Below are 26,879 nucleotides of genomic sequence, written 5' to 3' on the forward strand. Positions count from 1 at the left end.
TTTGTTTCTGTCTGTGTGGGTGTCAGACTTTAGAATGGATAGAGGAGGCAGGTGAGGTCTATCTTACTACTCACACGTCTCCAGGAGAGTCGCCGGAGAAAACTCAGGAACTCTTGAGGGAATATGGAGAATTCCGGGTTTCTGCCAGGGTACAAAGACACGATTTCCCCTTCTGTCACACACATTTCACATTGGCCTCTAACATTTGTCACACACAGTCACTCACTTGATTTTATAAATCAGCAATTTTTTTGTGATGGAAGTCTATATAGATGCATGCACATGTCCCACGAAAGCATTTTTGTTATCGTTCAGTATACTGTATACCACACCCTCGTGAATACTTTTCTTGTGTCCTACAGCAAACTAAGGAGAAAGTGAAGATGCTGATCCAGTTGGCAGATAATTTTGTGGAGAAGGGACACATGCATGTCACCGAGCTGAAAAAGTGGGTGACGACTGTGGACAAGCGCTACAGAGATTTCTCCCTGCGCATGAGTAAATACCGCTCCAGTCTGGAGAACTCACTAGGCATCAGCTCTGAGGTACGGCATCATCTGACCTGACATAATGTTCATTTGTATAAATTTACCAGAATGACTTTACCAGTAAATGCAAAATGTGCGCGTTTTAGGATAATAAGGATCTGGAATTGGACATCATTCCAGCCAGTCTGACTGACCCAGAGGTCAAACTACGTGACCCGAACCATGAGGTGAACGAGGAGAAGAGGAAATCAGCCCGGAAAAAAGAGTAAGTGATTATACACAGCCTCCATCTGTATATAGGCTCTTATAAGTGCTTTCATTATTTTGTTGGTGCTGTTTCAGGTATATTATCGCAGAACTGTTGCAGACAGAAAAGGCCTATGTGAGAGACTTACATGAATGTCTAGAGGTCAGTGTTGCACTTCTTCAGGTTCTGTATTATGGAAGCAAATAGAAACTATGATTAAATGCTGAAATCTTATTGAGTTTGTATAAAGCCTCCATTTGTTGTATTAGGAATTAACTCTTTCTCGGCCATTGATGAGTTATCTCGTCAATTAAGAGAAATCGCTTCCCTTATTTAATAATTTTTGAGTGGTGATAAAAAGAGAAGATAGGATGAACATTATTTTGTTTGTTTGGAAGCAGATGGTCGGTTCTTTCATTTGATATATTGTATGTTTATATCTTTAAAGAAGACAATTTTCTTGAAGGCATTAAACTTTTGTGAAAATCATAAACAATGCTGGCAACTTAATGTGGTTATATAACGTAGAAAGCATTTTTCTTGCTGCTGTGTGATTTAATTGTTTAATTATAACACTTTTATAAAAATCATCAGGGTGATGACATCACAACCATGAGCTCATTAACATATCATCGCCCACATTTACGTCAACAGCTAATTAGTATTTAACACCCTGAGGAGCTGATCACACCAAACGTGTTTTAAACGCTTGGAAAAGCAAGCTATAAGCTTTACAGCATTAATTAATCTTTGTTAATGTTAATATAGTTGTTCATATTAGTGCACTGTGCATTAACTAATGTTAACAAATACAACCTTATTGTAAATAATTAAAAGAAAGCTACATCAAAATGAGAGAATTTGGTGTAATCCCTTTGCTTCAAATGCTGGACATTCCCAAATGTTTCTACATGCAGAAGCCTGGACGCAAAGCACAACATTTGTGAGTTGGAATAAAAAAGGCCATGGTCAAACCTTGACTGATATTTTAATTAGATGTAAAAGAAAAAACGATACTGGCCCCATTAACTTAGAGTTCTTGTAGATGTGATCTGTAACGAATCACTTTTTTTTCTGATTTCTATTATGGAGTATTGTGTGTATTGTGGAGATTATGGTCACCATTTACATACTTGGCTCTGCTTACCTGTCTTGTTTTTCTTTTATTAGACATATTTGTGGGAGATGACGAATGGTGGAGAGGAAATACCTTCAGGAATAGCCAACAAAGAGCACATCATCTTTGGCAACATTCAGGAAATTTATGACTTCCACAATAAGTACGTCTGTAAGCTTTCATGAAACAGGAACAATATGTGACCCTCTCTGTGAAATCCAGACTAAAGTCTCAAGAATAAGGACTAAAGATTAGGAGCATTAAAGTTTATTTCAATCATAGATTTCACATTAATATCAAATGGTTTTAGGATGTGATCTTTCTGTAAGTGTAAGAGATGTTTTCCAAATATGCAAATTTGTGGGAAATGGTCATGTGATGTGGAGATGTGCTGCTGTCGTTACTTATTTGCATATTGATTTGTGTTTTAGTATATTCCTGAAAGAGCTGATCAATTATGAGCAGTTACCTGAGGATGTAGGGCATTGCTTTGTCACATGGGTGAGTATTACATGCTTTTAATATGTTAGGTTTTCATATGCTATGTATGCAGTATTTACAAACATGAGGTTTCAAATAACATACACAATATGTTAGTGCTTTGCAGCTGTAATCTTCTGTGTGATTTGGTCTCTTTTTTAATATTTAAATGCATGATTTGTTTTGATAAATGTTTTAGATCAGAGCTTAAGTGTTTCCTATGTTATATCAAATTACAACAATTATTAGCCATAGCATAACATTCCTATATTTGTATATAAATTTGTTTTTTTTAATTATGTTGAATTTTTTATTAAATTAAAATTGATAAAAAATACAGTATCATTCTATACCTGATCTAGCAAAGCAACACAGCAAATGGTTTATTCTGAGAAATAATTCAAGAATTCATTCAAGAATTAAAACAGACATGAGATTGATGTGGCTTGATTATATTGACTTTGAAATTGAAGTTTGTGTCTTTGTGTTTCAGGCTGATAGATTTAATATTTATGTGACATACTGCAAAAACAAACCAGACTCCAGTCAACTCATCTTGGAGCATGCTGGGAGTTTTTTCGATGTAAGTGCACATCAGTTTTCTTGTCTGGTTAAAATCTTGTTTTCTATAGTCCCTTATGTTTTCTGTTTGTTAAAGGACACATATTATGGCCATTTTTACAAGATTTAATATAAGTCTCAGGTGTGCCTAAAATGTTTCTGTGAAGTTTCAGCTCAAAATTCCCCACCGATCATTTGTTATAGCATGTCCTTAATGACCTTATTTGGGTGAGAGCAAAAAAAGCGCTTTATGCAAATGAGCTACAGCTCCTCCCTTACCAAAAAACAGTGAGCTCTTTTGGTTAAAAATAGATCTGATTTCTGTGAATACAGTCTGAGACAATAACATGTTTAGCCGCAGTAGTGCTTATGGTTAAAATTAACCAGTTAGTCAGGGTCTGTGGGCGGGGCTTTTTCAGTGTGATGTCACATTAACAAGAGAAGCAGCATGTCTAATGAGACTGCTTTGGTTAAATAGGGATTAAACATATTTATCAAACGTAGCATTCATGTTTTAAACTTGGATAAAGTGGAAAATTTAATTGGTGCCTTTTAAAAAACGATATTTTGAAATCAAAGCTGTGATGTGGCCAGTAGATGGAGCCAGTGGTTTAATAAACCAAAACTTGAAAAATGTTATGTTATATCTGTGCAGGAGATACAGAAGAGACATGGTCTGGCCAACTCCATATCATCGTACCTCATCAAACCTGTCCAAAGAATCACCAAATACCAGCTGCTTCTCAAGGTACCACACACGTGTGTGTTTCCCAGATGTCAAAGTCATCAAACTGGCTTTATGGTTTAATGCAGTGTTGGTGTTAACAGGTTACAGTAATGTTGTATTAGTGATGTATGCAGTGAGAAGGTCAGGTGTGGTGTGTAGCGTTCAGTACAGTACAGTATGTTTGACTGCAGGAGTTGCTGTCCTGCTGTGAAGAGGGCAAAGGGGAAATTAAAGATGGCCTGGAGGTCATGTTGAGTGTGCCAAAAAGAGCCAATGACGCCATGCATGTCAGCATGCTGGAAGGTAAACACAGACACACAAAAATCTGCTTTTCTACTGACATATGCAAAAAATTATGGGGGATTGATTGTGAAATGTGTTCACTAACAAACAAAAAATGTGAGAAATTTGATGATGTTACATTTGCTGAACGATTACTATGACATGAATACATCTTTAAAATAATTTAATAAAACTAAATATTAACTAAAATATTGCTTTTAAAAAGTTATTTTGTTAAATTGAGCACCTTTTCTGCCCCTGCATTAGGCTTTGATGAGAATCTGGATGTGCAAGGTGAACTCTTTCTCCAGGACTCCTTTCAGGTGTGGGACCCAAGATCTCTCATCCGTAAAGGACGAGACCGACATCTCTTTCTCTTCGAGATCTCTCTTGTCTTCAGTAAAGAGATCAAGGACTCGGCAGGACGATCCAAATACATCTACAAGAACAAACTACTGGTAACTAAAAAGACAAGGCCACACAATAACTGTTTTAAAGTACCTAGACGCCTAAACACAAAAATATTCTCATAAGGTGAAAAGCAACATTACTGTATTTTTTAAGCATTTTATTCTTTGCAGATGTAATCCCAGAATGTTTTGAGAAAAAAATTATTCATTTAAATCTATATTTCAGACAATATAGGACTACAAATACTATAAAATACTAAATTATCTAATTCAAAATAGACTCAATTTTTATTCTGTTAAACACAAAAGAAGATATTTTGATAAATGATGGTAAGCACACAGTTCCTATTGACTTCCACAGTATAAGTACAAATGAAGAGTTTCGTTGCAAAACGAGATAAATCAATTTTTTAACATTGTTGTCAAAACATGTTTATTATTATGTTATCATGTTATTATTTTGTTTTATGGTGCTACTTAGCTGTATTTTTTAAGTTATGAAGGTTTTAAATCAAAACTAACCAACCGCAGTTGCATTAAAATGAATTGGAATGCACAACCAAAAAACGCGATTTCTGAACAATTAAAAAAACGGTGGTTATCTCGTTTTGCAACGAAACTCTTCAAATAGTGTCCCTCATTGGTAAATGCTATTAACACTAGCTCCACCCACCAATGTCTGTTTGACACCTAAAGTTTAAAAATAGACATCTAATTTAATGTCTTCAGTGGCACAGACAGTAGTGAATAAGATTGCTCGTAGATTGCGATGTCCCTGGTTTGAATCTGCCTTTTGCCAACCTCGCTCTTCTCCCTTTTCCTATCACATATCATCAAATGGCATTTATTTCTAATAAAATTGTTTGTAAAGTGGATATAAAGTGACTATCGAGTGTTTATTAAGAATAAAAGTATTTATTGGATAGGGTTACGGGTCAGTGTAGAGAGGACTTTTATTTTCCCAATAATGCACAAAATGTACAAAAATACTGAGGTGCAAATAGTATATGTAATATAAAATATGCCAACTATACACTAGTCAAAAACTTAAAATACTAGGTTCAGTTGACTTGCATAACCAATTTGATTAAACTTGCACGCAGCAGTGGGCATTTGCAGACATACCTGTAAAAAGTGAGCACAGGTGTTGGTTTTGTTGGTTTGTACATGTATGTGTGGAGAACAGATGCTGTGTTTCTTACCCATCTGCTGTGTCCAGTATGTCTGCAAACACACCAAGATGCACATTTGGGCTCTTGCTAGTCGTTTGGGGTTCTCTTACAAGATAACCATTCAAGATTTTACTGAGGAAATGTTTCAAATGTTGACAGACAACTTTACTAGAGTTCAGTTTCTACCAGTTACTGAGTCTCCATTTGGTTACATTGATGTTTTTCTCTTAAATTCGACTATAATGTTAGTCCAAAAAGCAGGTTGCACTAAAAGGTTGTCTTTACTGTACCTTTAAGTGTACTATACTTGTGTGTAAATGACCTCTTTTAAGATTGGCTTAATGCTACCCACTGCTATAGTTTACACTTCATTTACCAGGAAAGATCAAGTTGCTAAAAATATATGTTTTCATATTATATTGTTTTATTGTGTGTTGTGTTTTTAGACATCTGAGTTAGGGGTAACCGAGCATGTTGAGGGAGACCCATGTAAATTTGCCTTGTGGGCTGGACGCACACCCTCATCTGACAACAAGACAGTCCTCAAGGTACTTTATGCACTATTGTACATCATGTATTAATCAATACAACAGAACAGCAGGACTGTTAGTGTGATATTGCTATTATACATCAGTCCAGGGAATTTATTTTAAAAGTCAGACACTCTGACACTTCTGTGTATTGTTGTGATGTCTGTTTTTGTTCCAGGCATCCAGTATTGAGGTGAAACAGGAATGGATTAAAAACATTCGAGAAGTCATTCAGGAGAGAATCATTCACTTGAAGGGGGCACTAAAAGAACCGATCCACGTTCCCAAAACCCCGGCCAAACCCCGCAATAACAGCCGAAGGTCGGGCACATCTTAATACTGCAGCACACTTAAAATATACTGTATACTATCCCAGAGAATTAATCACTGAACACATTCATAAATAAATGTAAACTTAATGATTTCAAGTCATATGTGACTTATGCTGGCAAAATGAGTCTTACTGTGCACGGTTTAATTTTGAGCTACAGCCAAAGAAAATTATAAATGTAGATTTTGGTTGAAATTAAAAATAAGTACATTAAGCCCTGATCTAGCAATCCTAATAGTCATTGAACATCTAAATTGATCTTTATTTGTATGTTTTCTGGTGTATCATCCTAATGCTTAACCTATACAAAGATGCGTCTCCATCCACATGCGTGTGTGACATTTTGGTTTCTGTTTTAAAACTTGCAGGAATTAGAAAATAAAGTGGACTTGCTTGATGTTTAAAGAGTTATCCCGTTAATTGGCGCTGTCCCGTGAGCGGGACACATACGTTTATTTCAATATTTTCTATGTAAATGTTAATCTATCACGACAAACTATATATTGTTGGAAAGGTCTAAGAATGTAGTTTTCATATTTCAAAACCTTTTAGCAGTAATAATAATGCAGTAACTGTAATTTATTCATTTGTGACACAAGTATGCAGCAAACCTCAAAGCAAACCAGCACAACCCTCAGTTTTTTGACAATTTTATGTATTAAAAATTATACTATATTGCATTTTTATTTATTACAAATAAATGTAAACTGCTTTAAAAAAAATATTTTCACCTCTAGACACTTCCCTAAAAAACGTTAAATTGTCTTCTTTAAAACCAAAAATTACCAAAATTAAAACCAAAATTAGGCTTCTAGACAAAAAAAAATGCCAGAGTTATATTAATTTAAAGGTGTATATCACCTTTTCACCAACCCCCCACTCAAAAAGGGCTGCGCCAGTTAAAGGGTTAAACTAAGGCCTAGTCCTGGTTTAAGATAATCCCTGTCTGGGAAACCACCCCGTTATGTCTTAAGTGAATGTTTGGTTAACTGTTGGGAAAAAAATGTCTCAATGTCAATCAAATAATAAAAGAAAAAATTTGAACATATATATTTTTCTATAGTATTGTTTTTGACTTTGTGTGTGCTAAATCTATTAGTTTTACCAGTGATTTTAAAGTATGGATGCGGTAATTTTGTTTTTAAACCTTTAAAAATCTTAAACTTGACTTTTCTCAAAATTGACTCTATCAACTTTAAACCTTTTTTTTAATAGAGAATGTCAAAATATAAATAACTCCTTCTGACTCAGGTCACATATATATTGTATAAAATTGCATTTATAGACAAGTTTTTGTTGTGGTCACATCTGAAGAAAGGTCTGCATTAGTGATAATTCATTGTATGTGTGTGTATGTGTGCATGCAGGGATGCTGGTGAGGATGCTGACAGTCAGGGAGATGGCAGCAGTCAGCCAGACACCATCTCCATCGCCTCCAGGACCTCACAGAACACTATGGACAGTGACAAGGTATGATTGCCCTTCATTACTTCACTAAGTTTGTGTGTATGTGTGTATCCCGCCACCATGCACAAGCATTTTGCATTTTCAAGCGGACCAACATAGGGTCGGAGAATGTTAACTGCATACTTTAGGAATTGAAGTTGTCTATTTTATGCATAACAAAACTCATCAAATACAAACTCCTGCAAAACAGTATGTAATGTATTGATGTATAAAAAATTGTTATAGTAATGTACTGCAAAATATAGTCTATTATATGCTGTCTTAGAACTTACCGAATCTTATTAAATATGAATACAAGCATGTACTATATAATGGCCACCACGAAATAGCACACAAGTTGCAACAATAAGCTTAGTGTGCATACTATATACTGCAGCGATAGTAATGTATGGTAACGTTATTCTGAACACAGCCACAGCCTATTTGTCACTAAATTGAAGACCCTAGACTCCACCCCCAGCAGGGTCAGGTGATCTGTGATTGACAGGTGGATGTCACACAGGGTTTCCATGCAGGGGCTGTGATGCAGGGATTGTAGTTGACGAGTACATGAGCAACAGTGTTAAAGATGTACAATCATGAAAAGTCTCTTCAAACTGTGTGCTGGATTCAGTCCCTGTAGGAACTATGAGGCACCATATCAAGTCAAAGTAAGATCCACTTCAACACCTGTCCATTTAGCAGTTTGTGCTGTGATTGTTTAAGCCATTTCATGACGATAACTTGCTGTGTTATGTCAGATGCTAATACTGAGAAGTTGAGTGTACTGTAAGTAAAGTTTGCACAGAGGACAGTGTGCTGTTAAGTGTCTGTGTGTTACCTTCAGGTTAGATCTGTTGGATCATAAACACACAATCACTTTTCTTTTTAATCAATGTGGTGAATGGTGTATCAATACTACACCAGCTTTAAATGAGTTACTAGTGGTTCAGACAGTTCTTCTAGTTGACTGATTTAAAAAAAATGTACAGCAGTTTTTCCTAACCGTGTTCCTGGAGGCGCACCATCCCTACACATTTTCCATTTCTACCTATTCAAACACACCTGAATCCACTCATTAGTAGAGACTCCAAGATAGGAAATTAGGTGTTCACATGGAGACATCCAAAGTGTGTGCTGTTGGTGTGCCTCCAGGAACATGGTTGTGAAACGCTGATGTGTAGTTTTGCACACTTCTACTTTTGGAAACGCAGAGTTTGTGTCCTATACACAGAGAAAGATGGGCATACAATGAAACCAACTGTAAACTACATAATAACTGTTATTCACACACTTTGTTTATTTCTGCCTGTTTGTTTGAGTCAAGTTTGGCTGTGTCAGGTTTTGTGTAGGTAGAGTTCAGGCCGTTTGAGGTTTGTAAGTTGTTATTTCGTCCAGACTTTGAAGATGTCCAGGCCTCTGAAGGTTCAAATCATGTCTGCAGTGGTGTAATGTGTCAGATGTTTTTAATGTTTTTAGTGTTTTCAGGCTAATATGTGATCTGTTACCTTCATTCATTGACTCAAAGCAGCTCAGCGGCTGTTTATTACAGTATGCTGCAAAAATTACATTCATCTCACTAAATGATGCTTTTATATGGCTCAGCACTGAATTCATGTCACAAGACTATCACATAAGCACTGCTTAGCTCTGTGCATGCGCGCGCACACACACAGATAGTTTTTTGCCTTCCCATGATGGGATTTAGAATTGACCAGCCAGAAATATTTCTTAATACACTTAAAACTGTCTAAATCTGTTTTTGACAGTTTACCTTTGTCCGTGTATATTCATTTTAGCATACATTTCTTTTTGACACTGCAGTTGTTACAAAAAGTTGCCTCTCATGTCACAATTCTGTAAAGAAATAAAGGTACAAAAGCTGTCCTGGAGTGGCACCCTTTTTACCTAAAGAGTGCATATTAGTTCCTGAAATTAACATATTGGTACCAAGTGTATCTGTACCTAAATTGTCAATATTGGGAGCATTTTAAAGGAGGATGGTTTTTGTAAAAAAAATTTCCAAAATCTTACTCTATATCAGAGGCGGACTTACCTATTAGGCAAAGGTTGGCAACAGCCTTGGGCACCGAGCTACCCAGGGGCCCCAAAATTACATAATGTAATGCTGTAGTTCATATAAGTTTACATAATGTAATGCAGAAGCAATCCACTTTATGAAGTGTTCACCCCTTGTTTATCTCCAGTGATAGAGATCTTAACACCCATAAATGCATTCTTTAAAAACCATATTGTTTTGTCTCGTCGTATTATGTTGATTTGAATACAAAGGTTTTTTTTTATTAAAATATATTGTAGATGTGGCATTAGATGAAAAGATATTAAAGAAATTCAGTACTAAAAAAAGTAAAAAGTACACAAATATTATACCCATCCTTTTAATACAAATGGGGTACTAAAGTAAGGTTAGTATTAAAATACAATCATAGTATTAAAAAAAACATACATTTTGCGTGTGTGTGTGTGTGTGTGTGTGTGTGTGTGTGTGTGTGTGTGTGTGTGTGTGTGTGTGTGTGTGTGTGTAAAGGGGGCATAGGTTGGGGCCCCAATACATGGATTTGCCTTGGGCCCCCAAATCACTAAATCCGCCCTGGAGCTATATATACTTTTTTAACTCAATTTCATGCCTACATAATTTTTCACATTATACAAGCTGTACAAATAAAACAATTTAACACACAGAAAACAAGAAAGCACATAAAAATTTATAGAAAACAGAAAAAAAACACATGAAAATCAGCAAAAATATCATCTTCGAGCAGTGAATTGAATGGGAAAATATTGCTAAATATAGTGTTATAAGAAATTTAGTGAATGTCTGTCTGAGCTGCAGGTGTAGTGAGCAGACGCTCTTTCGGCAACCAGAGGGCTCTAGGAGGGCTTGAAACCCAGAGTATTTACAGTAGTACACCCCCCCCCCTTTGACTGGGATAGATATACCAGCTGAGAGTGAGGCAATGGGATGAGGGAGGGATGCTGCAAAAAACTGTCACAGGACAGAGGTGAGGAACGGCTTGATATAGACAGTTTCAGCAGCAATGACATAAACACACAGCTTTTATGGACCAAACGCCACTTCCGGTAGACTTCAACATTAACAACAACAGAGTTGTTTATTTCTGCTAACAAGCTTAAATTACATTTGTAATTCAAATTTGCATCTCCCCTTGTCTTTAGCGAACCGAAACATATTATTTTCAACTAGGCATGGGCCTGTAAGCGGTATCAAGGTATAAAGGTTTCAAAACCACTAACATTTTCTGTGAAACCTTTTCCAAGGTAGGAGCTGTGTTTATACAAAAATAATTAAATCATGTCATGTAATTGATTTGATGTTTACATTTAACATATATTAAAGAATATTATAATTTAAATGCTTTTTTTTAACCTGGAATACATGTGTTGCCTAAAAATAAATGTATTGTGTCCTGTTGAAAAGTTGTTTGTATACACATATGTTTGAAAATAACACATTTTAGCGTTGCAATTACAATACCGCAACACTGTGAAACCATGTTATTTTTGCTTAAGGTTATCATACCCTCAAAATCTCATACCGGCCCATGTCTATTTTCAACAAGGTATTTGTTTTAAAGATCAGTTCATCCACTAGCCAGACCCATAAATAAACACAGGCCGGAAGTTAACTTTGGTTCCAAACGCGTAACCGAGGCAACGCACGTCCATTCGATGAACTGCCCATAGAGACCGCTTTGTGCTTATTGGTTGGATTACATGACCATCCTCCTCTGCAACTTGATTAAATACATTTCTTTTAAAGGTGAAAATTTTCCTAAAAATATATATATATATATTCTGTACCCTATCCCTAACACCAAACCTCTGGCAGTTAATATTAAAAAAAGAAAAGAAATCAACAAATAAAGCATAGAACATACAGTAGTACAACAGACCGAATATTCCATAAGTTCACACATCAGGAGCTTCTTTAATATCTCCATCTTTAACAAAGTCCAAAAACACCACCCAGATATCGTAGTAGACATAAGTCCACCAACTTTCTCTTTTTATTGGTGTTGTATTTTATTATTAATTAACCAGCCAACAAGTGAGATACTAACATTTCTAATATTTGGTGTTTTAGTTTGACAAAAAAAGACAAAAAAAATGTTTACTCTCACTTTGAGAACTACACTGTACTGTTAAATCTGAGTTATGTTACATGCAGATCAGCAATATTACGCACAGCACAACTTGGTTACACACGGGAATAACAAGAGCCAATGTGTTGTAACAGAGTGAAAGCTTTATTACAGAGCCTTTAACCGCTCTACTGGACAATGAAATCAACCAATCAGAGAGAGAGAGAGAGAGAGAGAGAGAGAGAGAGAGAATGAAAGCAAATAAAGGACAGGGAAAGTCGTGGAAGGAGGGACGTCGTCATGCCAAAGTGGATGAGTTTTAAACTGTTTAAGGGGAGCAGTCGTGTAAGTGCTATTTTCTAGTTATTTCTATTGCTTTATTACTTATAAGTTATACGTGATTTGTTACTTAAAGATTTATAAATAAAAAAGTGTCAGAGAGAGAGAGAGATATCAGGGCACTTGTCGGCTGTGGTAGTCATGTTCTGCTGTGAGACTGTGAAGGTTCTGCTCAAGACAGTGCTGCAGTTTATAAATATATCTTGATTTTTTTTCACTTTTTTAATGTGCTTGTGTTTGTCTGTCAGTCAGCATTACTGCGTACCATAAGGACGCATCTACATGTTTAACTCGGGGGTTCACACCAGTGGCAGGAAACAGACTCATAATGACAAAATCACATGAACACACCCTCTTTACTATCGGTTTGAAATAGTAATAGTTTACCCAGCAATGAATGAATTCTGTCATTATTTACCCATGCCAAACACATGACTTGAATTCTTAAATAGATAATGAAAGATGCCTTCCAGAATTTCCATTCCGCTGTTTTCTATACTATTATAGTACTAAAGTATTTTAAGTTGGTTCCTGTGACTTTATTTTGTACTTTTTTCATCTGAAGATTTGCCTTGGTGTGAGGAACTGAATGAAAACTTCGACTAAATTGTTTATTTGCTTAAAGTTTTCCCTCTGCCATAGCTGTCAAGTTTTGCATGCAACAACATTTCATTCAAAGTCTAATTCGAAATATCAATGATTTTATTTAGCTGTGATGTTTATGATAAGTTTAAAGCTTTAAAAAATCATGAATTAATTCCTTATGTAATGCAATATTTTTGATCCAAATTGAATGATTGGAGATACCTGCTTTGTTTTCTTTTCTGTAAGGTTTGAGGTGCCACATCTACTCTCAAACCCCACCGATACACACACACACACACACACACAGCGAGAGATGGCAAACCCTCGCCAGATCCCCTCATCTCCCTGACAAAGCCCTGGTGCATGCGAGACCTTTCACATGAAGCCCATATGACGTTCATGTCCTTTCTGACGTGCGATATTCTCTTACTTAGACCCCAGATTACCTAGCAACACGCCTTTCCTCCCTATCGCTACGGCGACCTGATACGCTGCCAAGCAGATGGTGCAAAAGAGGAGAGTAAAGAAAAGCAATCACATCTGCTGACACTTCTGAAATTATAGATGCTCAGTGACATTTCAGCCCAAAATTCTCATCATAAGCACTACACTACACTATGAACCTTTAAGACTATTATGAGCTTTGAAGTTAAACAATGATATCTGATTTTGAAAAAGTCACATTTTGGTGTGGAAACCATAATTGCTCTTTTGTTAAGTAATAGTGGATATTATAGTGTAAAGGGCGTCGCGTCATGTTGGGTGTACTGTAGGACAACTCGCAGCTATCACACACCAGACGTGCGCATTCAATAGCACGAAATTGGACAGAGTCTACTTCCAGATGCAAAATATGCGTTGGCAGTCTATGTTAATTGGTAATGATTTGGGACAAATCTGATGTTATTGAATGTTAAACAATGTGAGTGGCACTCTTTGGCGCGGCAGGGATTTGAGCAACGTCCAGAGTCACAGCGGACAGACGCCGCCGCAAAATCCACTTTTACAAGGTGTTTGGACATAAATGTGTATTGGCAGTGTGTAAACATAATAAACCAACAATAACAAAAACCCACCCACTTTATTAATGCACATTAAACCAAAGTAATCTCATTAAGCATGCTGTTTTGATTCTCTTGTTAATGTGATGTCACACTAAAAAGGCATGCGCACAGCCATTGACTGACTGGTTAACTTTAACCCAAAATCTTTTCTAAATGTGTTTTAGATTTCGCATGAACGTCTTATCGCCTACAATCGGCTATTTGCGTCGTAACACACTGTATATAAGATTACTCTTTAGGTTCCAATAAACACGCGTTAGAACTTTGTTTTTAAAAGTAGGCGGGAGTATAATCCATAATAACCAAATAGCGCTGTTATTTCCGTGAGACATGATAACAGCATTAAGGGGTATCAGCGAAGTGACTGCTTTGTGCTCTCTAGCTACCTGGTGTGGTGGAGACCTGCGAGTGGGGTGGTGGGCGTGAAAATTCAAACGGAATGTGATGAAACGGCTAGTTATGTAACAACGGAGCTGAGTTTGAACTCGTGCAATCTGAGACTCAAGGTAGAGGACATTCAGAAACCTGTATCTCACTCAAAACAGCATGGATGGATTTTTTTCCAAGTTTGTATACGTGTGGGAGCATCAGAGACACAAATGAACACCCCAAAACTCAGAAAAAGTGAGTTTTTCATAATATGGGCACTTTAACCAAAAGCAGTAGCTCATTTGTATTTAAAGATACACACGTGAAAACAGAATTTTTTTGCTCCCACCCAAATAGGGTCCTTTTGAACATGTAATAATAAATGATTTGTGGGGTATTTTAAGCTAAAACTTCAGAATCACATTCTAGACACACCTGAGACTTGTAGAACATGTTGTAAAAATTGGCATAACATGTGCCAATTAAAGTTAAAGGTGCAATTTGTAAAATATTTGCAGTAAAATGTCCAAAAACCACTAGGCCAGTGTTATATATTTTGTCCAGCTGATTACTATCAATATCTGTAATGTTTTCAACTACTTGTAAATCGTGAGAGAATTGCCATTCAAAACATTGACACGGGGCAGTGCAGTCTCCTATCAATGACGTTAATATCCATGTGACCCTTTGTCACCGCTTTTACTGATGTAAAAACCACATGACAACAGTGGTCGAGCTCGAAAAAATAAAATGGCGGCCAAGGAAGCGACTGGAGCACCAATTTAGTGTAAATAAACGTATATTTTCACTTTTTACACATTTTAATTGCATTTCTAGCGAGAAATTAGTATTGTAGTTTTCAAATATGTGACCCGTCACGGAAACCAGGGACACAAGTCGGCAGCACAAGTTTCGAGAAAATGAGAAACAACGTTTTTTTTTTTCAAAATTTGTGATTTTCGTTTTATTGCAGAATCTGTTAGTTGAGATCACGAAGAAGCCTCTCCATGTTTGAGATAGCAGTTTATGTATATTTAAAAGCGTACATTTTGCGGTTAAAATAGGCTTGTTTTCCGGAGATTCTAGCGTGCAGCGGGGGCCTATACCATGAAGCTGGTTTAGTTGGTTAGCCAGCTTTGTTTAGGATTAGTTTGTGCAAATCCTGGGTTTTAGGTACCATGAAAATAGCTTTTACCAACAAGGCCTGCACATTGGCTTGGTTTTGTCAACCTAAAACTAATCCTGTAACCCTGAGTTTGTTTAACCATTTTCATGGTACGGGCCCCGGGGGGCGTCATTGTCTGTGTGTATATTTACATACTGTATAAGCTTGTGTTTTCGCCTCCGCCCCCAAAGGGAACAGCGTGACTACTGAATAAGGATAGTTCGCCCAAAACTGAAAATAATGTCATTAATGACTTACCATTATGTCGTTCTAAACTCGGAAGACCTCCGTTCATCTTCGGAACACAGTTTAAGATGTTTTAACATTAGATTTAGTCCGAGAGCTTTCTGTCTCCTCCATTGAAAATCTATGTACGGTTTCCATGTCCAGAAAGGTAATCCATGTGACATCAGTGGGTCAGTAAAATTGTGTTGATGCATCGAAAATACAGTTTGGTCCAAAAATAGCAAGAATTACGACTTTATTCAGCATTGTCTTCTCTTCCGGCTAGAGCGTGAAGTCACGTGACTGTAGTGACGTGGCTGCTCTGTCCCTTAAAGGGCGTTTTGCAGGTAAAATTTTTCAACGAATTTGTGCAATTTGCTTGTTGATAATAAACATTTAAACTGTTATCCATTGTATTTTATGTTGTTGGGTATCACAAAACCCGAAAAAGTATGAAAAAGTACAGCAATTTGCAATGATTCTCCTTTCCCTCACAACGCACTGTATGACGTCACGCTGGGGAGAGAATTGACCAAAGCCGCCTTGAGAGCATTGAGAATGACTATAGAAAGACGAGTAAAGTACAGTTCTGATAGCGCAGATAATAGATAAATACATACATACATACATACATACATACATACATACATACATACATACATAGATACATAGATAGATAGATAAGATAGATAGACAGATAGATAGACAGACAGACAGACAGATGGAGAGGCTAGTATAGAGAGATAGGCAGACAGCCAGATAGCATATCTTCGTGTAGAAAGTAAACAAACAATTAACATACTCGTGCATGCTGGCTTGAGGGGGTCCATGATCCTGCCTGAAATGGGTGTAACTTTATGCGATCTTCAGCACAAACGATTTTGGCAGCATGTCTCTAATCCTGGAAGGTGAGTGAAGCACGTCACGTCTGTTCGCGAGGACCAGCGACCCAAACGCACTCACTTTCTTACAGCCAGTAGCGGAATGGCAATCGAGAGAGTCGGGACTTTCCCGGGCCGATCTGATAATAGTTATACATTTCGAGTTATATTAGCAACACCGTCTGGCGGCGTGATGTGCGCCGGTGTTGTGTCGAACTCAGTTCCCCCTGTGTTTCCCTTTAGTGTGGTGCTTTTATGGCGTTTTAATCACGTTACATTTAGAAAGATTAAAGATTTGAATTGGTTATACTAAAAAGGCACAATATCATGTATTTTATAATACAATTTATTAAATATTTCATACATTTGACAGTTCTCTATTAGGGTATTTCTTTTAAAATATAGCCTGTCTTTTTCTTTTTTTTCCCTTTACTGGTTGTTTTAAAAATGTAATGTTTGCATACATAATTAAATAAATATTACACATATAATATGATTCATACTGTAAAAATAATTGACTCACCATTAAGAACAATACAGATACGTTACAGAAATGCACACATATACATCTCAGTAGCCATTAAAACTTTAAATATATAAATAATAAAACCTATAAGGTGATAAAAACGCCATAAAAACACTACACTGAAGGGAAAAATAGGGGGAACATAGGGGGAACAGACTTCGACACAACACCGGTTCCCGCAGCCTGCTGGTCAAACTGTGCAGGCAGCCTCTCTGCTCAATAGAGTATATAAAAAATGCTCAACCTCTTCGGCAGGTCCAAACATGTACAGGATTTATAAAAAATACGGTGATCAATGAGCGGTTCCTCCTCAAATGGCTTAGCCTGTCGTGATGTAAAAAGCCGCCGAACGCCTGTTTATTACAGTATGTATGCGGTCGGATCCGAGTGTGCTGCAGCTGCTGACTGCTGCTGCGTATAAAATGATCATGTGATTCGTTATAATCGCATAAACACTATAACAAAGCATCCTTTTATTTCACAAAACAATATATTTGAGATATTATTTGATAGGCTAGTAAGTGTGGATTAAGGATGTTTAAAAATCTCTAGCCTGGTGGTCAGGACATGAATGGATCAAATCAGCAGATTTGCAAAGTTTTATTTATCTCCACATATATCATAAATAATAATTAGCAAGGTAACTTTGCAGTATAACACATTATATATTTCCTACGATGTATATATGATTTCCAAATTATAAACGTAAGTATTAAATAGCAATAAATGTCTCATCTATCTCTATGGCTCTGGCTGAGTCTTTCTCCACTTCTCCCCAACGTGACGTCATCGCAGAATTGCGTTAAAAAAACCGTTAATACCAAAAACGTAAAAAAAGTGGTCTTTAAGACCATTTTTGAGACATTTTAAAAATTATACACATATCTTGAGTGATTTATGTACCCATTAATCGACAGTGGTGGTTAACCTGCAACATACACTTTAAGACATGTTTGCTGAGTTTTATTTATTTTTTTCAAACTTATAGCGTGCGTCTCCCCAGACTGTAAATGAAGCTCGGGGGCACAAAACAAAAGAAATATAAAAGAAGCTGGGGCGGAACAAATAACAGTCAACCGCATATACGTCAGCCGCGTCACTGACTTTATGGGGCGCCGCAGTCGGATGACGTCAAAGTACCGCAAGAGCTCTTTAAGAAATCTTACGGAGTAGTTTAATTTCGACTCGCTCTCGCGGTACTCTGACGTCATCCGACTGCGGCGCCCCATAAAGTCAGTGATGCGGCTGACTGTTATTTGTCCAAACACACAGAAGTTACACAGAGATCGGTGTATTCTTTATATAATTGGCTACATGTTTTGTCTATCAATATTTTCCAGTAAGTCATTGTCTGATGGAGGAACGAGCGAGCGATTGGTAACATCTCTTAAGGACTTCACGTTTTCGACGGTGCTGTTTTTGGATTATCTATTTTAAATACAAACTTTGAAGGCGGGTTCATGTGTTTAACGGAACGTAAATACCGGAGTGTAATCTGATATACCCTTACATGTTACGATGTAAATAGTCCTCAGATTGTATATTATATTGTATTACCAGAAGTTCATGCGAAATAGACTATACAGTATATCTATATTTCACGGATTATACGCATTTGTGGACAAAAATCATTGGATGATTCACACATCTGAAACAGACTGGATTCGACTTGTGATCCCCGCAAAGGTAACGTTAAAAGTCCTGTTTATTTTTGCATTTTGTCATTCGGACTTCTGTAATAAAATACTACATATGATGGTAGAACCTCTCAAAACGGCTTTACAGGGGGTATGGCTTAGCTAAATGAGATGTAAATGAGCCCTATTGTCTCTCCAGCCAGGGAAAAGGGAAAGTGTTAACTTTTTTCTTTCTCAAATTTCTCAGCATTCTCTTTCTTGAATGTTTTACATTCAAATGGCCACAACTTCTCCAAATCTTATCAGATTTCCATGTGTTACACATCGTTGGAAAGCTTAGAATCTACACTTTCAGAATCTATGAATAACTCAAAATGCCCCAGATCCGACTTGTGTCCCTACTTTCCGTGACTGGTCACATATGTGATTAGTTATCACAAAGGCGCTCTCTGTTTATATTTCAAACACGCTGCCTTCATGCCTCCGAAGTCATGGCCTCATGAGGCAGCGAGGCAACAAGTCTTTCGGACGCGGCCAGTGTCGTGGACAAATGCGGCACTATGTGTTAGCCCCTGTCCTGTTACGTGCTTGCTTATGGACTTATGGATTACTTTTTACCATCTGCCGCTGGTTGTGTCAGCAAAGACAGCTCCTGTAAACGTACGGGCCAACCAAACGACCCAAGAAGAGTTTGGAACAAAACGAGAGAGGATCAATTTGGTGTTGCATCTGGATAGAGAGAGCTTCGCAACAACATTTAACTAGACAGAGATTCTGATCCTGCTTGTGTTTTACGCGATGGGTGAGTTGTTTTGATTCGTAACCCTTCAAAAAACGTATGCTATTATATTGATCACAACATTAGTGTGTAGACTGGAGTCAGCGTGTCTGCCCGCGGACGATATGCACATCAAAAGGTATTGTACAGCAATATAAATGGTCATTTTACATGGACACTTCACAATAAGATTTGTACTGTCAATACATTATGTAAAAAATCATTGTAGATTGTAAGTTGAAAACTAAATTCTGTGCTGTGTTAACCCTCGATTTTGGACTAATACTGTGATATCTATGACTAACAATTTCGTTTTGAACATCACATATAAACTTACATAATGAAATAAACGATGTCATCAAACGCAACATTTATAAGACTTGATTACCTTATCCATCAACGTGATTTCTCGTTCGCGTCTGATTGATGGCCGTCAGCGGTTGAGTTAAAGACTACGAATCCCATAATTCCACGCTGCTTCAGAGCGTCATTGAACAACGTCATTTGATGTTATTGTGTTTTGGCGCCATCTAGTGGTAAAAATTCTACGTATTCGACCTTTAATCTTATATGAAGTATTTTTTTCTTACATAAGTTTACATTTAAGCTTTGTTGTTGTCATTGAATTCAATTTGAGTCTCAAATAAAGAAGTAGCTTAATTTGCTCTGAAGGAAATGAATGGGCAAATACAATTTTTGAATGCAGATGGTGAATATGAAGTTGATGATCCCTGCAGGTATAGTAAGGGATGAAATAGATGAATTGAAATGGGTATTGAATACATTTGTGGCATTGTTAAGGATCATTAAAGGATTCTGCAGGATGGCATTGTTATGTTAATTAATATCTCAGACCCGGGCGATTCATTAGGCAATTCATCATAATAGATTTTGTTTTATCAGAATAAAACAATTTCGAGATTTTATGAGATTATCAGCTTTGAATTAAATAACTCTACCTGACTGTCCAATTACTCAAAGTGTTCATTTCATCTTCTCATAGAGATTTATAAATGCATTATTTTCTGTTTTCACATGCATTTATTTAGCCTGGTTAGCCAGACCTACATCAAGATGTAAGATCTGGCAACTCTTCACACAAACGGCTCAATGCAAGGGGCGGGATATAAGGTTGTCCCTCAAAATGCCTCTGTACGCAATAGGATAGCGCTATGACCAATCAGAGCAACGAAGAAGGTGACGTATGAGTCCCCTGCGTTTCCCCACCAGTGGAGCTAATTGGTATATCAAACTTTTACTGTAACCAGTCGGCAAAACTCCAAACACATCTTTCTTGTTTAAAAAGGACTTCAGTAGGGTTATTTGCTCTTCACTCAAAGAAAAACATAAGTCTAAGTCCTCCAGAGTCGCGGCCAAAGCCGCTTCAAAAGAAAGCTGTTCGCCAGCAGCAGCAGCCATTCTTTGTTTTCAAGTAGGAACCGTCGCAGGCAGCTCTGTCGTCATCATGTTAAGCCCGCCCCACAGACGCTACACACGATGTGATTGGCCTGACCAAATTTTGGTTTTTGGAGCTGTTAAGTGTATTGTGAGTGCCTAGACTAAACCCTGGCAGCAAATATATTTTGCGGCCGCTAGGGTGCGTCTAGATTTCTAGGCTAGCATTTATTAGATTTGAAGTAAATATTATGCTTGAATGTAGCAGGTTTCATATATTTATTTGCTCTCATTAAATTGTTTTGTGTATAATGTAATCTGTCCTCTAGATATCAACTACTGAGAAGCTACAGTCATCATATCTTATTGTGTTGCCCTCTGTACCCTACTGTCGGTCTTATATGTGTGCCCTAAACTATACCTCTGTCCTATTACTGGTTACTCAAAGTCAAAGAGACTTTATTAGTCTTGTGTTTTAGTCAGTGAGCGGTTAGACATGCAGACCTCTATATAGACAGAAACTTCATTTCCTATGAGGTTATAAGTGTAGAGATTTTGATTCGTGTTTATTATTGAAGATTTCAAAGCTCATCTGATTATTTGTGACCCTGGGCCACAAGTCATAAGGGTATTTTTTATTGAGATTTATAGATCACCTGAAAGCTGAAAAATAACCTTTCCATTGATTTATGGTTTGTTGCCTGTATAGTTGTCCAAATGAAGTCTTTTGCAACACATTACAGTAGGAAATTGATTAAATATCTTCATGGAATATGATCTTTACTTACAGTAGTATCCAAATGTCTTTGGCAGTAAAAAAATATCAATTTGACCCACACATTGTATTGTTAGCTATTGCTACACGATCACATTTTATGAATACATTTTAAGGTGTGGTTAAAGTCATCTGGGTTGTGTAATCTCCATTCAGCCTAGAGAAAAATTAACTTTGTAAATAAACATTGATCATGGCACATAGTCCACATTGTGAATATTTGTTCTGTTCTGCTCATTTCTACTAGATTGTGTCTCACCATGGCCTTTGTATTTTGATTCTTATGAAAGCCGCGTGCGTGCGTACGTGCGTGTGTGACTGTATCTGCAGTTTGATATGTTTATTTCTCAGAAACTGGTGGAGTAATGGATTTAACAGCACCTGCTCTGATCATCATATGCAGATGTTGCATTTTGGTACGATGCAATGACTGCCAGCATGAAATCATGCTAATCTTAAAATTGTACATGTTGTCCTGTGAAAGTTTTATGTGACATGACTGATTTATTGTGATTATAAAAACTACTGACGTTCCTCCTACATATAAAATATTGTTCATAATGAAATTGCGTTCTTAATGCTGAATCATCCATACATTTTCAAGTGTGATTTTTAGTGTCCAAATACTTTTCAAACCACCGAATTATTTTTCATACATTTAGTTTTTCATTTAAAAGCATGTTTGAGTGTATTTACGGGATTATGACTGTTTCTTTATCTGTTAGAGACTTTCATGGCACTCTTACATGTAGATCAAATCTGTTACTATCTGTTGTATTTTGTGTCTTTGGGTCTTGCTGAGCCATACATGTAAGTGATCTTTGAGCCTTTCTTCTGACTAGCAGAGCAGGTGTTTCATAAAGGTTGTATAAAGATTTAGGAGGCAAGGACTGACCCAAGATCATTTTATATATTCAACATGTTATATCTTTGATCTGAAAATAGCCTGGTGACATAATAAATCATTGTCTTATTGTCATAGTACATTTGTTTATAATGTCTGTATTAGATTAATAACATAATAACCTGTCATTGTTCAGTAGTTCAGGCATAAGTAAAGAAGGTGACACTAAAAACTGCTGCAAAGCTAGATAAGAGATAACTAATGATCTACTTTTATTGTTTTATTTTTTTAAAGCACTGAAGACTTAGGGGTGGTTTCCCGGACGGGGATTAGACTAGTCCTAGACTACAATAAATGTAAGAGCTGTCCGAACTAAAAACAACTGAAAACATCAGTGCCCTTTGATTTGTATGGAGCCCATAAGGGGAAATGGAAAAAAAAATGTAGTTTGCGTGCACACGTGAAACTATCACGCACGCACGTGAAAGTGAAAGTTTCATGTGCGCACGTAAAACTAAACTTTAAAAAAAATTCTGCACATGAAGGTTTTAGCGTGAGCACATGAAACTAAACTTTAGACTTTTTTGATTTTTTTTTTACTCCAATGTCACCTTCATGGCCTCAAAATGCACAAAAGTAATATTTTTAATAAGGCATGTTTGTTAAAACTACTTATATTTCCTAATAAAACTAAGGCCTAGTCCTGGCTTAAGCTAATTCCTGTCTGGGAAACCACCCCATAATGTAGTTATCAGTTTGTACTGTATCTTACTTCACTTTGATATCTTGAGTGACATCTGAGCAGAAGTTTGTTTGAAAATGAGCAGTGATTGTTGCAGTAATTTACTCATAATATACAGGAAATGTGAAGGGTGGTCTGGCACGCCTCATCTCGGTAAAGATTAGAGAAGCTTGTTTGTGTTTGTCCTTACTAGTTGGTTTTAGTCTCATCCTTAGTTTGTTCTTGCTTCTGTTTCAGTCTGTTGGTTTTTCAAGAGTTCCTCTGATGTTTGGCTTATTCAGTAGCTGAATGTTAACACTAACTAACACTACCATTTAACCTGACTCTATTAGATTAACTGGGCAAAAGACACAGACTCATAAAAAAATGAAAAAAATATTGAAGGCTAATCAGTTTGATCTAAACTCTGAAATGATGTCATTGGGCAAGTGAACATGTTGTGTTTGATACTTTGGCTATTTAGGAGATTCAGATATATTCAGATGTACATATCTGTAAAAATCATTGTGCTTTAAAATTTAAACAAACATTTTTACAGGTAAATGGCCTGTTAAATCAGTATTTTCACAGTGTTAATATTTGAGAGCATGGAAACAAAAGCTTTTACACTGATAACGATACAGTATACCTTACCCAGAGATCAGAGTTCATACCCCAACAACACATAATAACTTAGAGTACACTATCACCAGTGATGGGAGTAACTCCACTACTTTTAGCAGTAACGAGCATGTAACGAAGTATTTTTTTAAATCAAGTAACGCAATTACAATTACTGAAATTTAAATGAGTTCGTTACTCGCGTTACTGTATTTTGTAAAAAATAGACAAGACATATCTGACGTCGCAGGACCGTAGTTGGCGGCGCAATGAATCATTACACTTCATCATAGCTGACAGTGCATTTAGAATGAACATGAAAAAATCTAAACGGGACAACATACCTTTGTTTAAAAATTGTGCGCAAGTCATAATCCATCCGGACTCATGTTTGTAAATTATCTTCGCCAAGCAATCGCAGTATGACATCAACTTGCATTTGTAGTCCACAAAGGTAATAAATCTGAGAAATGTTCATATATTCTTAGATGTTTACATCGGCTTCATGGAAGAGAACGATCCGCGATTGTTGTTTCCACTAAAATATTCACACTGCGCTGTACACCCGTGTTAAAACTCCATAGTATGTGTGAGCTCGCTTTTAGTTTTAGTTTCAGTCTCTCCGTATCTAAACAAACAATCCACTCGCTCTGTGTCCGTCTGACAAAACAATCCACGTAGCCTACTCCGTTTTCTGATTAAATATCTTCCTTTAATCCTGTGTATCATTTAAATCCAACAGAAAACAAACAATATATGACCAAAGAGCGCAGTCCCTGCGTCAAGCTTCACAAGCTGTGTTCCAATTCAAGGGCTGCACCCTACTAAGCATTTGATAAAAGGTGAGCACTCGGTCTTTTAAGGCGCTCAGAAGTTCGCGAAGAGAACTGAAATGAGACATGCCCTGTCCCAATATTCACACTAAGCCCTAAGGTCTTCCTCGAAGTGGACACTTGTTAAAAGTGCACTTAGCAGAGTAAGTGCGTAAGGGCCCGAAGCGGTGAAGAGCAGAATTGGGACAGTTTGACACACGTCACTATCTACGTCACTTCTGTCGTGATCTGGGCCTGGATTCACGAAAACATTCTTAAGACAAAAAAATTGTTAAGTAGTTTAGATAAATTATAAGAAGTTCGTAACAATGTTTCAAGTGCAATTCTCAAACACTTCTTAATATTCTCAAATATTTACATAAGAATATCTTAAATGTTTGTCTTAAGAGTAAAATGACAAGCTTTGAAATGAATTATTCTACCCTGCTCATGAGGTTATCCGTCCATTCATCTTTTTACCACTTTGTAATCATTAACGAGATATATACTACAGCTAATGAAGGCGGTGCAGTGAGTTGATGCGCACTTGCGAAAAGGGTGCATTAAGTGCACTTATGATCACCCCTGGAGAGCACCATTAGAGAATCGGGACACCCTACGGCCTTGCACCCGTTAGCGAGAGCGCGCATATGAGGGGCACATGGGCAGAAGTGCGTATATTGGGACAGGGCCACAGTCTAACCTTCGGAGGACCCATAATTTGCGTCACCTGCTGCACGCACATCGCGCCTGTCAGCAGGACACAGCGGAGACGTTTCTAACTTATTAAAATAAATATGAAATCAGAAAAATTATAATTTATTTTAGAAAATATGACATGTTGACACAATTGTCTCCAAATTTTTAAAGAGACACTACACAATTTTAACACACTATATATTTTTGTAAACATGCAGAACATTTGTCTAAATGGTCTAAATGATATACATAAATAAAGTAAGTTTATATATTAAGATAATTTCTAACAAAAATATTCAAAGGTTGAATCTAAAGCAAAATAGGCTCCTACAGTATGTGATATATTAGAGTCTTACGTGTAAAATAGCCCATCCATATCATTTTACTGTTTGACTGTTCAGTACTGTTCATATTTACATTTAAAAAGCAAACATAAAAGTAACTTAAAAGTTACTTTTCTAAGTAACTAATTACTTTTGATATACAGTAACTGGTGGAGTAATTCAGTTACTTTTAAAAGAAGTAACTAGTAACTGTAAGTAATTACTAATTTTCAGTAACTTGCCCAACACTGACTATCACACACACACACACACACACACACACACACTGTCTGTCTGTCTGTCTTAATCTTGTTTTCTGTTTAATAAAAACTGATTAATATAATTAATTGATCATTAATATTATTATCATTAATTCCTGGGTAGATATTTCCTTTAGTAAGTTCATAAGATGCTCTAGATTTGAACTGTATTCAGTCTTTTTGACTGTACAGTGTATGGTATTTAAGACAATTGACTGAAAATTTAAAATATCTTGAAAATGTTTTTATCTTTTGTTGTAGCTCTCTGGAGGATGTGAGTTGACGGTGGTCCTGCAGGACTTTTTGGCAGGTGGTTCCTCTGAGCTCAGCATTCAGACGGGTCAGACAGTTGAGTTGTTGGAGCGGCCGAGTGACCGTCCGGGATGGTGTCTGGTACGCACCACAGACAAAACTCCTCCTCAGGAGGGTCTGGTGCCCAGCAGCGCTCTGTGTATCTCTCACTCTCGCAGCAGCGTGGAGATGGACTGCTTCTTTCCTTCAGGCAAAGGTAAGGACAGGTTTTGTCACTAGGCTGTTCTGCTCGAATATGTTTGTCAGGTCATTACATGTTGTGTTCCTTTTCATTTGCTGTAAATTATGTACAGTAGTGACTGGTGGCATATTTTGTGCAATATTTGCTTTTAATGTTTCTTCTCAACCATCAGAATATGAGGTCTATGGCACCAAATGAACAAAACTTAAACTTTTAGGGATGGTTTCCCAAACAAGGATTATATTAGGCCAGAACTAGGCCTTAGTTAAATTTGGATATTTAAGTACTTTTTAAAAACATATTTTATAAATAAACATTACTGGTGTGCATCTTAAGACACAACGCTCACACAGATATATTTTAAGATATGTCAGAGCAAGTTGTTTTCGATCAAGACAACACTAACATTTAATTAAGTCTGGGACTAGGCTTAACCCTGTCTGGGAAAACAC

General features: G+C 36.9%; 1 protein-coding gene across 7 annotated transcripts in view; it reads left to right on the forward strand.

The window, feature by feature from the left end:
• kalrna (kalirin RhoGEF kinase a) overlaps positions 1-26,879 on the forward strand; it is a 203,563-nt gene that overhangs the window by 135,746 nt on the left and 40,938 nt on the right. For 4 of the 7 annotated variants that reach the window (XM_055216257.2, XM_055216259.2, XM_055216260.2 and 1 more), the window contains 14 exons: positions 27-149; positions 363-545; positions 635-753; positions 831-897; positions 1,906-2,015; positions 2,284-2,353; positions 2,826-2,915; positions 3,549-3,641; positions 3,812-3,923; positions 4,170-4,360; positions 5,931-6,032; positions 6,193-6,335; positions 7,713-7,815; positions 26,196-26,442. In XM_055216257.2, coding sequence (XP_055072232.2) covers positions 27-149; positions 363-545; positions 635-753; positions 831-897; positions 1,906-2,015; positions 2,284-2,353; positions 2,826-2,915; positions 3,549-3,641; positions 3,812-3,923; positions 4,170-4,360; positions 5,931-6,032; positions 6,193-6,335; positions 7,713-7,815; positions 26,196-26,442 — 1,753 coding nt within the window. Of the gene's footprint in view, positions 1-26; positions 150-362; positions 546-634; positions 754-830; positions 898-1,905; positions 2,016-2,283; positions 2,354-2,825; positions 2,916-3,548; positions 3,642-3,811; positions 3,924-4,169; positions 4,361-5,930; positions 6,033-6,192; positions 6,336-7,712; positions 7,816-8,282; positions 8,463-12,119; positions 12,261-21,956; positions 22,071-26,195; positions 26,443-26,879 lie in introns of those variants that run through there. The other 3 variants (XM_055216261.2, XM_055216263.2, XM_055216262.2) reach the window with 3 other exon arrangements.

This window comes from Misgurnus anguillicaudatus, chromosome 17 (genome assembly GCF_027580225.2).
Source record: "Misgurnus anguillicaudatus chromosome 17, ASM2758022v2, whole genome shotgun sequence".
Taxonomy (NCBI): domain Eukaryota; kingdom Metazoa; phylum Chordata; class Actinopteri; order Cypriniformes; family Cobitidae; genus Misgurnus; species Misgurnus anguillicaudatus.